Source organism: Nyctibius grandis, chromosome 1 (assembly GCF_013368605.1).
Source record: "Nyctibius grandis isolate bNycGra1 chromosome 1, bNycGra1.pri, whole genome shotgun sequence".
Taxonomy (NCBI): Eukaryota; Metazoa; Chordata; class Aves; order Nyctibiiformes; family Nyctibiidae; genus Nyctibius; species Nyctibius grandis.
Window position 1 is genome coordinate 59,432,738 of NC_090658.1, and position 13,804 is coordinate 59,446,541.

General features: G+C 41.2%; 1 protein-coding gene across 2 annotated transcripts in view; it reads right to left on the bottom strand.

The window, feature by feature from the left end:
• Positions 1-4,311: 4,311 nt before the first annotated feature.
• The window catches only part of CNKSR3 (CNKSR family member 3), a 61,455-nt gene continuing 51,962 nt past the window's right edge, over positions 4,312-13,804 (bottom strand). For both annotated transcript variants that reach the window (XM_068400027.1, XM_068400018.1), the window contains exons 9-13: positions 13,401-13,547; positions 10,523-10,647; positions 8,382-8,590; positions 7,811-7,900; positions 4,312-6,282 (exon numbers count right to left, since the gene is read on the bottom strand). In XM_068400027.1, the coding sequence (XP_068256128.1) occupies positions 5,984-6,282; positions 7,811-7,900; positions 8,382-8,590; positions 10,523-10,647; positions 13,401-13,547 (870 nt within the window). In that variant the 3' untranslated portion in view covers positions 4,312-5,983. The remainder of the gene's footprint in view (positions 6,283-7,810; positions 7,901-8,381; positions 8,591-10,522; positions 10,648-13,400; positions 13,548-13,804) is intronic.

Below are 13,804 nucleotides of genomic sequence, written 5' to 3' on the forward strand. Positions count from 1 at the left end.
AACTACTTTAAGTGACTGCCCTTGTTTCATATGCCAGCACCACACAAATGTAGCAGTAGAAACAAATGGGCATGTAGCACTTGTGTGGGTTGTTTTCTCTGCAGAGTTACCGCTATACTGCTGAAAGGGTGTTCAACACAACACAGACCCATACATTCAGCTTAGCCTGGCCCCTCTTTTTTCATTCTCCAAACTGAGTCTTTCTACATTTTAGTTTAAGTCGATGGCTTTCTTGAGAGCTCTTGTCCATTATAAAACCTTACAGCCTGCAAGATGACAAAAGCATTTCTATGTGATAGCCACAAAGAGCGTGAGCTCCATAAGCACAGCATGAGCAAAGGAAAACTCAGACTAAGAGAAGAAAGAAGCCACAGTTGTGCAGCAGAAAAAAGCCACGTTACTCCAAAGGACACAACACTTATTTCCAGTTGGGCATGAGCATTTCTAACTCATGCTCTGAGAAAGGGCACTAGGACGTAAGGTGGAAGCTGGGGGAAGAAGTACTTAGGTAAGTTTAGAAAGCACAAGCACAAGCCAGCATCCACCCTCCTCCAAGATACCAATCCTGCTGGCAAAGGCAGTTCTGAGAATGCACACACACAAGAGTCTTGCTGCCCAGATCATGCGTAAAGAGACTCCAAAGACTGACTGATGAATGCAGAAAAGCTTCTGAGGAAGTAAAATCTACAGGAAAGGTTTGAGCTGAATTTATCAAGGTCAAGGTTAAAGCCTGATGAGGGGTTTAACTTGGTCTAGTCAGGATGTGGTTGCAGGTACAGTTTGTGAAGACTGCCTGTTAGGATGTGATAAAACAGGACAGAAGATTTGGACAAAAAAATTATTTTCATAAAAATAAAATTCTTTATCCTCTCCAATTACAAAGCTAGTCAACTTCACCATCTGTTTCCTGGTTTGGCTAACTTTTACATTTCCCCTCCACCTTTCTGTTCAATAAGCACCCAGCTTATGGAGTATGTTGTTTTAAAACAAGCCCTGCTTAGGAGGAAGAAAAGGTTATCAGTTCATTGATTAGTATAAAATTAGTATAAAACTCACAGTACTCTGTCCACCTCTGATGGACATCCAGAATTCAAACACTAGTTAATTTCATTATCCATAATATTAGAGGAAACACATTGCTTGAAGAATTGCCCTGAACTCTGTCTCTACAAGCCATTAGTATTAATTTTTATATCTTATTTCCTCTTGCACATTACCATCTAGAATAATATTTTCTCGCAATGGTTATGTAAGGGAACACCCAGGGTATTGGCTTGCAAATACTCTACAGACTAAAATAGAAGCCTGCTCAGTATTTCTGAAGTGCATATTCTTGAAACCTCACTACACATATGCAAAAATACCAAATATTCATTTTTGTGGGTTTTACAATCTTTTCCAATTAATTGTGTTGTTTTGCCACCATGGTAAGAGTATTCAGAGCATTGTGGAGTACTATACCATGGCAGGATATCTGGAGGCATACGTTGTACTCATTAGGGAAGTCAGCCTAGGCGTAGTTTTTGTTATAACACATACGTGTACCTTCAATACCAAGAGATGAGCCAAGTTTCTGCATAATAGCAGGTTCTAACTTGTTACCAATATTTCTCAGATTAAGCCAAAAAGATATTGCCTGATTTATTCCTAGCTTCGTGTGTCTTTTTTCCTCCCAAGCTATAAAGCACCCTCTATATTCACTATACAGAGTAAGAATTTAAGCAATCAACATCTTTCAAACTTAACCTCTTGGACAAAGAAAGTGCGCTGGTATTTGGGAGTTCAGACTTTTCAGATGTTTCCCCTCGCTTTTCAGTTAGTATGGTACAGAGAGGAAGAGCAGAAGAGATGGGTAGGAGAAATTATTCCACAGACAGATTTCACCCTCTCCAAATGAGATTAAAATGCAAAAGGAATGATCTGCAGAAGTTTAATTTTTAGCACTTCTCCATACACTACAACTTCTAACAGGAGCTGTTACTGTAAAGAAGAAAAATAACCATACTCAGGAATATTGTGACATGCACTGCTATGGGCCTTTCCTGCATTTTAAACCATTCTCCCAAACCAACAGTGGCATTTCTCCCAAATGGTAATAATAGTGGTAAATTATCTGTGCCATGCCGCTATTAGCTTAACATCAACTGGTTAATATTGCACACTGCACACAGACACAGAGAAAGCTAGGTTTTTAATCTTTCCTTTGTTTAGGACCTGGAGCATGCAGAGGATGAACATGAAGAGGACATTGGTTTGTTGGTTGGGTTTGCTGTGTTTATATATATTAGAAAGAGTAGAGTCTGCTCCCGTAAGTCTTCCAACTGCACTTATCTCCTCGCGTTTCAAAAAACAGAGATATGGCCACATTTTAGGTCGCTGTGTTAAACTGCTTGTTCCCATAAGTGAAGTCACTGCATTAAAAAGTCGTCAGAGGTAGAGAGGCGGGGAGAGAGTGCATGCGTCCAATATCTACAGTTCATGGTGCAACACGAAATAGCCTATCTATTACTACTGAGAACATATATTGGAGATTTTCCATCTGATAATCAAAGAGGGGAAAAAAATCCTCTGCCAAGATCAGTAAAACACCAGCTTCTCAGAGAAAGACTCCTACATACCATACATTACATAAAAAGGTATGCAGCATACAGCAAGCAGTAAGCAGTACTTGCAGACAGGAGTATCAAGAAGTCAAGGTAGCTTACTAGAGAACATAGTAAGTTCACAGCAGTAAGGATGTGGCTTTTGCAATAAAAACAGGTATATCATGTTCTGCTACATTTATTCTGCATACATACACTCCAATGGTCAAAAGTCCATCAACAATGATGGATAAAGCTCAAGAAGGGGAAAAAAACCCCAATATTATTTGCCTTTTTGATTGAGAAACTACGCATGACCGTGTTTTCGATGATCTTGGCTAACTTTCAGTGGAAACTCAGCTGCATTAGACAAAATATTGCCAGCAGCTTGAGAGAGGTGATTCTTTCCCTCTACTCAGCACTGGTGGGGCCACACCTGGGTTACTGTGTCCAGTTCTGGTCCCCCCCAGTACAAGAGAGACCTGGACATACTGGAGAGAGCCCAACAAATGACACCAAGATTATGTCACTGGAGGGATGGTGAGGGACTGGAGCACCTCTCCTACGAGGAAAGGCTATGAGAGGTGGGACTGTTCAGCCTGGAGAAGAGAAGGCTCAGGGATATCTTATCAATATGTGTAAATACCTGAAGGGAGGGTGCAAACAGGACAGAGCCAGGCTCTTTTCAGTGGTGCCCAGTGACAGGACAAGAGGCAATGGGCACAAACTGAAACACAGGAGGTTCCCTCTGAACATCAGAAAACACTTTTTTACTGTGAGCGTGACCAACCACTGGCACACATTGCCCAGGGAGGTTGTGGAGCTTCCATCCTTGGAGATATTCAAAAGCCAAGTGGTCCTGGGCAACCAGGCCTAGATGGCTCTGCCTGAGCAGCAGGGTTGAACCAGATGATCTCCAGAGGTCCCTTCCAACCTCAACCATTCTTGTGATTCTGTGAAACTGCAATACCACTTCTGGCAATTTCCAGAAAAGCATCTCTGTTTCCCCTGTTCCTAAGAGCCAGGCAACTCTTGCCCTGGACAATCAACTATTGCATATCCTTACAATTGACTGACAAAAGGTTAAATTCAGTACCTTAACTCAGCATGGTGAGGATGCTGGAGCACGCAGAGGATGAACACAGAGAAGACATTGGTTGGTTGGGTTGGTTGGGTTTGCTGAGTTTGGGGTTTTTTTTGGGGGGGGTGGGGGGGTGATTAGCCTGTATTTAGGCAACAAGACAGATTTTGAAAGTGTCACTCTGCCCAAATGCTTACAAATTCCTCTTTCCTCATAGCTGCAGTGATTTAAATCTACTTATTAAATTAGGGAAAGCTTATTTCACTACTCATAGATCAAACTTCAGGAGAACCTAACCGAACAACAGCAGGAAACTTTTCAGTGTCTTAAAAATGTGCTCAGGTACAACCCAAAGAAACCGAGTGCATCCATAGATTCTTCCACACCAATATACATGAATTCATACACCAAAGTGTATCTTTCCCCATTCATTTTTAAACCATGGAAAACAGGACATTAAAGACAGGCAAAAATTCTATTTTAAAGCCTTGTTTAGACAACATCTCTGACTTTAAATCAAAGTTATTGAACTGGATTAAGTTAAAACAGTTCAGTCAGTTTGGGACTGGACTATACTCAACACAGTGCCTAGAACATGACAGTTGAGAACATGACAGCCTCCTCAGAGGCAGGATCAAACTGGTCTAGGATTCAACTGCACTGCAGATGGGTTTGGCCAAGTCTCTAGTACAGACTGCCATCTCCAGGGTGAAGAGTGGCACAAGACAGCCATATTATAATCTGCTTTGATCTAAAAGGTCCATACCAGCCCCCATCTAAATCACCAGTGAGTCCGAATCAAACTTAATTGACAACTGAATTTAACACCCTGTGTCTCTGCAGGGCTGTAGCACAACTTCATTAACTTGTTGCAGCAGAATGGTCACATCTTCACAGCCAGAATTATGGTATGTTTTTAACACTCATGTTATCACATACAATTCCTGCTCCAGTCCAAAGTGCAAACTAGCTTTTAACCTCCCTCTTTCCCCACCAATTATTAAATACAAATTATTCTTCTTTTCTTCAGCAAGACCAAAGGAATAAAGGCTGTTGGCAATGCATCATTTACGAAAATAGTTAGTCTTATAATTAGTGAGGAATATAAAACACTTTTTTTCTTTTCATTTGACTAATCTGTGCCCAGTACCAAACACAGGAAGGTACAAACTGTATCTGTTTAAGTGTAAAAATATATATACAACTATATTTAACATTTAAATTAGTTTAAACACAACTGTTCGCATACTAACAATCTTATGTACATTCAGTTTTAAACAATACCTCTTTACTATCCTCCTCTTTTGTTAAACAAGTTTTATTTTCCTCCCAAAATACCCAATGCTACTTTAAAATTCTGTAGGGGGAAAAATTTGAGCTATATAGAAAATAGCAAGATGTCTTACAATTGTAATGTATCATAGCACATATTTTTCATAAAAACAACACATCATTCAATAACTGAACCACCGTAAAAGTTCTTGTAAGTCCAACAGGACTGTCTTTAAAAGCTTACTTTGGTTAACAGCAAATCATTCTTAAACAATTAAGGAAAAATATATATTCTTTTACCACCTCTACAGATGCATTTCCTTGGCATGTTGTAGCAATCCATATATCTTTACGGACAAGCACCGCAGCTCTTCAGTGCTCTTTACTTGTACTGCAATTTCAATAAAATGGATTATATATCAGGTTGGATTGATTTATAATTAAATTAGTCCAACTTCCTAAGATCTCTGAATAAGAGAACTCTCTTCCTAAGACTTCCTATAATCTCCGGATATCAGAGAAAGAACAGCAACACTAGTACTTTGTCCTCACAAGGTTGATCTCATCCAGTACTTGCAACGGCATCGCTAATTTGCATGAAACTGCCATTTCGCTGCTTATCTTTCCTGGTCAGGAGAGTAACACAACTTTTGCTGTGCTCTACATGCTCTGACACCCAGCCAGTCTCACCAGCCTCTGAGCATTCAGAGAACCGAAGTGCCACTGGACTTTACAGTAATGCAATGATTTCCTCTGAGTTATTATGCATATTTCAGGTCATGTGTGGCCTCTATATCACTGAAACTGTACTCATTTCCAGGGGAATAAATGCCCTCAGCTTTTGGCCAGGAAGAGGAACTTGATCTTTATCTTTCTTCCCTCCTTGCGCTATGAAACCCTCTGATCCATCAAAAATCACAAAAAGGCAAAAATGTAAGATTCTCCAGGAAAAGAACACGGCATTAGTCACTATGCATCAGTTAAGCTGAAAAGTAGAGAAGTCTGACTGATGAGCAAAGGCACTTGGTAACAGTCCTGTGAACAATAGTCAATGAGTCAACAATTTCAGTCTCGTGATCCAACTGACCAGCAGCGAGCGCTCTGCAGAGGAAGATTTTGTGGACGATGTAACAGAGGATTTTTTAGCACCTTCCTCTTGAAAAGGAATTGTTGCACTGTTGTGGAGGTCTGTATTCATAAAACACCTGCTGCCTCGAATATAATCCGTTCCCCTCACTAACTGCTTGTCAGACACTGGCCTTGAGAGGGGGTGTTGCATAGAAGGGCTTTCTTCAATGATTGGGGGTATCCTTTCATTACTGAAGTACCTGCAGAGGACATCTTCACCTGTGCAAACAGGAGGAGGAAAACCAATTATTGTTGACTTCAAAACCCTTCATTAACATTTTCTGTTTTTATAAAAAGATTCTGGTTACATTTCAAATTACCGAGATTTTGGTTACCTTTCGTAACACATCTAGACAGAAGCAGCTGTCAACATATTCATGGTTTTTTGCATCTTTAATATTGTTTAAGCAACACACAGAACAACAAAAGAAATTCATACACAGAGAGAATACTATTTGACTGTTAAATTCCAGATTCACATACATCAAAATTGCTTGTAGAGATGCAAATCATTATTATGAATGAGACTTAACAAACCTTCTCGCAACATGTCATTCAAGATGCTGATAGACCAGAGTTGAATCCATGCTTATCTGAATGTAACTCATGACTAACTTAAAAGCTACAAATATTACTCTGGACAACAGAAATTAATTTTGCAGATAAAGATGTAAGCACTTCCCTGGTTTTGACCATAGACTTGTGATGCTTTCTCTGTTTTTACTCTTCCCTAGACACCTGACCCCAAGGCTGCTGCTAGAGACATTCTACTAGGCTAGACAGGCCTTTGTTCTGACCCAATACGGCTTACATACAAGCCTGCAGCACTTAAGCATGTTCCAAGTGTTAAAAAAGGCCAACACAAAACCAAAAGCAAAACCATACAAAAACCCATGCACACAAAAAACAGCCCTGCCACCTGGTGATCATTCTATTAGACTTGTTACTCAGCCTGTCTCCGATATTCCTCCAGGTTGCTGCTTCTTGTTATCAGCTTCTATTTTTGCATTAAAATAATAGATTTCAGCTTCTATTTTCCCTAGAATTACACATCAGCTTTCATAACTGATTTCAAGAATAAACTAAATAGTCATCCTTTCCTATTTCCCACTCTAACAGGACTCAGCCTTTCAGATGCAAAAGGGGGAAGGGAGACAAGGGTAGCTGGGGAAGGAAAAAAAGTCACCCAACCTAACACCCAATATTATCGGCTTCTGTCTCTCTCCCATTCTGTGACATCTGCAGAATATGTTGTTTTCTAACAGCAGTCGCAGCAAAAAGCAACTCCTAAAAGGCCCTACATTTTCCTTTTGAGAACAAGCTTGCTTCCTACAGCAGCCTCCACAGTGAGCTAAACAAACAGAGAGACTTACCAAAAAGGCAGTTTTATGATCAATACTAAATGCAGAAGAAAGGGAAGGGGAGGTGTGTAAGAGCAAAATGGTAAACCTACACTATATAAAGAGACAAGCACAGATCTGCCCTAGTCATTCTAGCCTACTTTTAATGCTCACAAGAATTCTAAGATGGAACAACAAAAGCTTGAGTCCCAGCACTGAATAGCCTCACAAATTTCACAACTACCATCTGGCATTCCTGCTAAAACCAACAACTGTCATCTTGGATCAGCTCAGCAATATGCAAACACTAATCCTTCATTCCTAATTCAGACACTTCCATCCAGTTCACCCCAAGGAAATTTTGGAGAGGTAGGGAAGAGGAAGAGGGACAAGACCTAAATCCTCACCTTTTCTCCCTGGTGCTCGTGGCCTGGAGAAGGGTTCTGCAGCTCCTATCCAGCTCCCATCAGCAGGCATTGACAAAGGACGAGGTTTTCCTAAAGGCAACAGAGAAGGTTATGAGGAATTACATTAAGTTTCAGAAACCAATTTTTAAATTCATACTTTTCACAATTAAGCAAAGGGATAGATACACCAATAAACAGTTAAAATTGCAGAAAAAAAAAAATATTTCAAGCTACTTCCACTAGTGAAATATAAGAAAGCAACGCGCTGAGATTGAACAGCCACACTCTTGCTCGTTTACAGCAGCAGTGGACATAATGACCAAAAGTTATAACCAAAACACACATGGAAATGGCCAACTGTGGCAGCAGAGCCCAGCTGAATGACATTCATTAAGGAAATAACAGCATTTAAGTGAAATTATTTCAGATACGGAATTTCATTCACATTCACAATTTGCACAGACTGCCCTTAATATCCATCAAGTCTAATGAGTAGTTTTCTAACATACATTATTCCAAACTGACCAAAGTGTTTACCATAATAGCAATAATGAAAGTGGGCTGGACTCACCATAGGATTGTGTTTTTTCCCTCATCTTGGCTGGTAGGAGATTTGCTTCCATGGGATACCCAGGCAGCTGGTCCGAATCAGCAATAGTAAACCTTCTTCTTCGACTCTCCTGATCCAGAAAAGAATTGGGAGACTCGGCACCCTTGGACCCAGGTAGCGGCTGACAGGATTTGTTGCCTCCTCCATATACAAAACTCCCCTTTTCATCTCTGAAAGGACATTTCACTTCAGTTAGTAGCTTAAAAGAGTTTCATGCTACAGACATGAGTAGGTTTGGAAGATATTTCTAGCCCTTAGTCATGCTCCTGACAACCTGCATTGTGCTGCAAACACGCTGAAAGAAAAAACAAGTCAGGTGATGGAAGACTTCCTCATAAACATATTTACCAAGGTGAAAAGAAAGCTACCCCCTCTCATGCTAACTCACTTTTAATGAGCCAGTAATTTAACACACAGAGAAGTTTAGAGGTACCATCCCTGAAAAAGCTTCTGAGAAATCAGACCTTTCTGCCCTGTGGGTATCAATGCTCTCGATTCATTGCCTGTTCAGTAGACAGTTGTGGCAGAGGAGTGCATACACAGATGTCCATCTCTGTGCAATGGCAACACCTATTGCCTCCATCTGAGGGACTATGCTTTTCAGTTATTCCAAGAGCCCAATAACTGCCACTGGATATCCATCACCTTCACTCGCTGTCCAAATGTGAGACCTCCTTGAGAGTTTCAGTAATAAATTCATAGTGCATATACATATGATTTTGAGCAACTTCTGCAGGAACTCCCTTCCCAGAGCAATCCTTAATTCCAAGGGCCAGGAACAGCCATTTTTAGAACCAGTCCTTGTGAGTACTTTTGGAAGAAAAAGTTAAGATTTGTCTGGGTTTTTTTTCCCCTTTCCTGTACATCCTACAATCTTATTGCTTGAAGCAGCCATCAGCCAAGTCAGGCACAAAAATACACAGCTGACTGTCTAAGTATATACATACTCCAGTATTCACAACAGCCCCCTGGCCAGCACATACACTTTGTCCAGCTCTCCATCAAGAACAATGCAAGAGCTCAGTGAATGAGACGGAGCTATTTATGGAGATTCAGGGACCGAAAAATCACACGGAAGTGTTACACCACAACCGTATGTATGCGGAGAGCTCTCCTACAACACCACCATGTGGAGACTGTGCCATGGGGAGGGAAACCAGCCACTGCTCTCTGCCTCCCCAGCAGAGAAAGCTCTCTGCCTCCCCAGCCAGGAAAGGAAGAGAACAGGATGGATGAGGGGGGAAAAATTAAATGACCACACAAATGCACCACAATTTCAAGAGAAGACCGTAACATGCAGAGGTGAAATCAAATAGCTAAACAGAAGGCAAGAGAACTGCTCTTTCTCCTTTTCCAGCTTTCTCTTCTTCCAGCTGTCACAGCTTCCCATGTCACCTAAAGTGTCAGGACAGTCCAGGAAGCATGCCCTGCCTGAAAATCCTTTTGTCCATCACCTTCCCAGGTCACTTGGCAGGGTTCTGGCGTGAGTCAACATGGACTTGAGAACAAACAAAAGCTAGCCATACCATACTCCCCACACCTCTTTTGTGTACACAGGTCTGCATTTTTATAGCTTAAAACACAGGGAAAAAAATAAAGTTGAATGAATTGACTCTCCCTTCCCTTCAGTGGCAACATTCCTGTTTAATAAAACTTGCAAGTTTAACAATTTAAAACAAGTTCTTTTCTATCCTAACTCCCACAACAGTTACTTAACTTGCTAAAAAAAGCCCAACCAAAAAAAAAATACCAGTGGAAAAAGTTACAGACAAAAATGACTTCTTGCTATGTGCAGTCAGATTTAAACAAAATCAAAAACATAACTCCACGACAAAACCAGGGATGACATCTGTTCATATTTTGGGAACAACTCTGATCTATGTGACACACAATAATCTTCTAATAATAAAATCTATTACGATTCTGGTAGTTTATGCATTTAAGCATAAATTAAGCAATCCTCTGCATTTAGGCAACTAGAAGAAAGTTTAAGATCTGCAATTTCCTCAAGCTAATATGCACAAAGCTCTAACTGGAAGCCAGCTCAGAAACAAGTGTAATAAAGAAGTTTTTTGTTCAGTACTGCATGTTTACTTGCATACCGAGGAGAATACGGAACAGCTGGTGGAGGTGGTATGTATAGATCCAAAATGGCTGGCTTCTCTTTTTTCAGTGAGGTATCCATGGTGCTTTCTGGTGACTGGGTTGAAGTTGGTGGAGGACTGGTCTGAAATGTTAAGACAGCTATCAAACATCTGAGTATTGATTTATCATTCACAAAAAGATACTTCAATAATCAATAGTACCATTTCATCCCCTAGTGAACTATTCCTATGCTTAATAAACATGTTAAAAACTCTTAGCATTCACATTTTCCTCCACCCCCAGTTTTGGCTAGCTTTGCAGTCCCTCCTACAAAAATCTCATTACAGGTAATGCATTGCTCAAGAATATCTTGCTCTTTCCAGTTCTATTTTTCCTGTAAATTCCATAGACAGAAAAAGCAACAGAGACAAAACTCCTTCTTCTATTTTTAGATCCATTAAAAGAATGCAATTTGTTAAACAGAGATATGATCTGCAACACTTACAAAGCCAGCTCACGCTACCCTTATTCTATACAGTCCAATGCCGGGGCATGGGCACAGGCAGGAATATGGTAAAGTTCGTAGAATCATATTGATTGGAAAGGACCTTTAAGATCATCAAGTCCAACTGTTAACCTAGCACTGTCAAGTCCACCACTAAACCATGTCCCTAAGCACCACATCTACACATCTTTTAAATGCCTCCAGGGATGGTGACTCCACCACTTCCCTGGACAGCCTGTTCCAATGCTTGGTAACCCTTTCTGTGAAGAAATCTTTCATAATATCCAATCTAAACCTCCCCTGGCACAACTTGAGGACATTTCCTCTTGTCCTATCGCTTGTTACCTGGTAGAAGAGACTGACACCCACTTGACTACCACCTCCTTTCAGGTAGTTATAGAGAGCAATAAGGTCTCCCCTAGCCTCCTTTTCCCCAAGCTAAACAACCCCTGTTCCCTCAGCTGCTCCTTATAATGCTTGTGCTCTAGACCCTTCACCAGCTTTGTTGCCCTTCTTTGGACTGGCTCCAGCACCCCAATGTCTCTGTTGTAGTGAGGGGCCCAAAACTGAACACAGTATTCGAGGTGCAGCCTCACCAGTACTGAGTACAGGGGGACAATCACCTCCCTTGCCCTGCTGGTCACACCCTTTCTGATACAAGCCAGGATGCTGTGGGCCTTCTTGGCCACCTGAGCACACTGCTGGCTCATATTCAGCCAGCTATTGACCAACACCGCCAGGTCCTTTTCTGCCAGGCAGCTTTCCAGCCACTCTTCCCCAAGCCTGTAGTGTTGTATGGGGTTGTTGTGCCCCAAGTGCAGGACCCGACACTGAGCCTTGTAGAACCTCATACAACTGGCCTCGGCCCATCGATCCAGCCTGTCCAGATCCCTCTGCAAAGCCTTCCTACACTCCAGCAGATCAACACTCCCGCCCAACTTGGTGTCATCTGTGAACTTACTGAGGGTGGACTCGATCCCCTCATCCAGATCATTGATAGAAATATTGAAGCGAAATTGCATTAACCACAAATTGCATCAAGTGATATAACTAGGGTAAGGGAAGGAAAGGAAAAAATGTATTTAGTATTGCTCATCTGAGCAAGTTTGCCAGTTTGCTCTTTGTGGCTCAATTCTATGTCCCTAGCATCTTGCCTGGCTCCTGTCTGCCCCTAGGAAGGCAAAGGCTTGAAGAACCCTTTCACCTTTGTTCCGGCAAGAGGACTGCACTGCTCCCCTTTTTGTCAAGGAACTGCCCAGGCTTTCACTCTGGACACTCAGTTAATGGCACCCCTGCACAAGCATCCACCTTTTACTGGTCAGTACGTTGGAGCCCAGAACTGTCAACAGCTTTCTCCCATCGCCCGTTCCCCCAAGAAAACGCTGCTTGCCACAGCCTATATCCCAGCCTAACTCAACTCTTCACACCAGTAACACAGTCCTTGCTTTGAGTAACCCCAGAAAACTCAGAGTGGTGTCTTCTTTTCTTTGGCTCTGATTAAATGGCAGGCATGATGCCACAAAAACAAGACACAGGCATTGGTGAAAGGAAGGATGAGAAAGGAGTCAAGTGCACATCCTCTACCCATTTTGAGAGAGATCTTCCTGCCTTGAGACTTGTGATAGCCACTGGCATGTCACAGGTTGACAAACTATCCTCACAGCTGTAGGGAGACTTGTGTCAGAACAGGAGTAGGAATGGGAACTCTCCCTGGCTTTCTTTATTTCATGTAACCAGTTTAGATTCAGTTACGTTATTTCCTCCTGTAAGCATTGAACCCTAAGCTTCCTTATACAACATGTCATACCTCAACTTGGTTAAGTTATTAACTTCACTTTCTCTTTCTGCCCATTACCCAATCTGCGAATTGCCCAACAACCAAATCTTATTCAAACAAGTAGTTTAAATAACTTCTTGAAAAACACTCACTCTTTCCCACCCTTCATCAGACTAAAGAGAGAACAAATATATAGAATAATCTAAGTTATTTCAGCAAAAACTTACTACTCTGCTAAACAGAGGAAGCATTTATTACTCCATGCTCATGAATTCCATATGTATCAGCGGTTTCAGTAGTTTTGCCTCAGGTAAGTTCTCCCAGTGGCATGCTGACTGATTAAAATGCGCAACACACCTAGTCCCTTTGTGTATCAAGAGGACATTATCTGTTTTTTTCGTTTTTTTTTTAAAGCTGTTTTTTTTAAAAAAAAAAAAGGGCAAGAACATTTTCCCTTTTATCTAGGAACCAGAAGAGGACAGCCGTTTCACCTAACCTTCTTTGACCTATACTTAAACATGAGTACCTGAGAGCATTTCTGGTATTTCTCTTTTTCAAGTTGTAACCAAGGCATTCCCATCCCAACGTTACAGTTTTGCTGGCAGCCTCTCACCTGCACCAAGGGTGGTTTCCAGCGCAGATTCTTTAGCGGAGCAGGAGTGAAATGGAAAGAGCCAGTAGGACGTTTCTTAAGCAGCAGTCTAACTCCAGCAGGATTCTCTCGCAACTTTGCCACCAGATTTTTCAGTTGCCATCCAACCTGGAAGAAAATAAAGACTTGTTTTATTTAGAATTGCTTTTCTGAAAGTGAACAAACATGAAAAAAATCAAATCTCCCAAGTCAAACTGTTTGTTTTAACATGAACCTAAAGAGAGAACAGAGATCCAAAAAAGCCAGAATGAAGAAAAAAATCGGAAAGCTCGTTTTTTTTGGAAAGATCTTTAATTTACAGCTTAAGTAGAGATCTTTCTTTGAAACAAAACAAACACTGAGATATCAAGCAATGCTCTTTATAC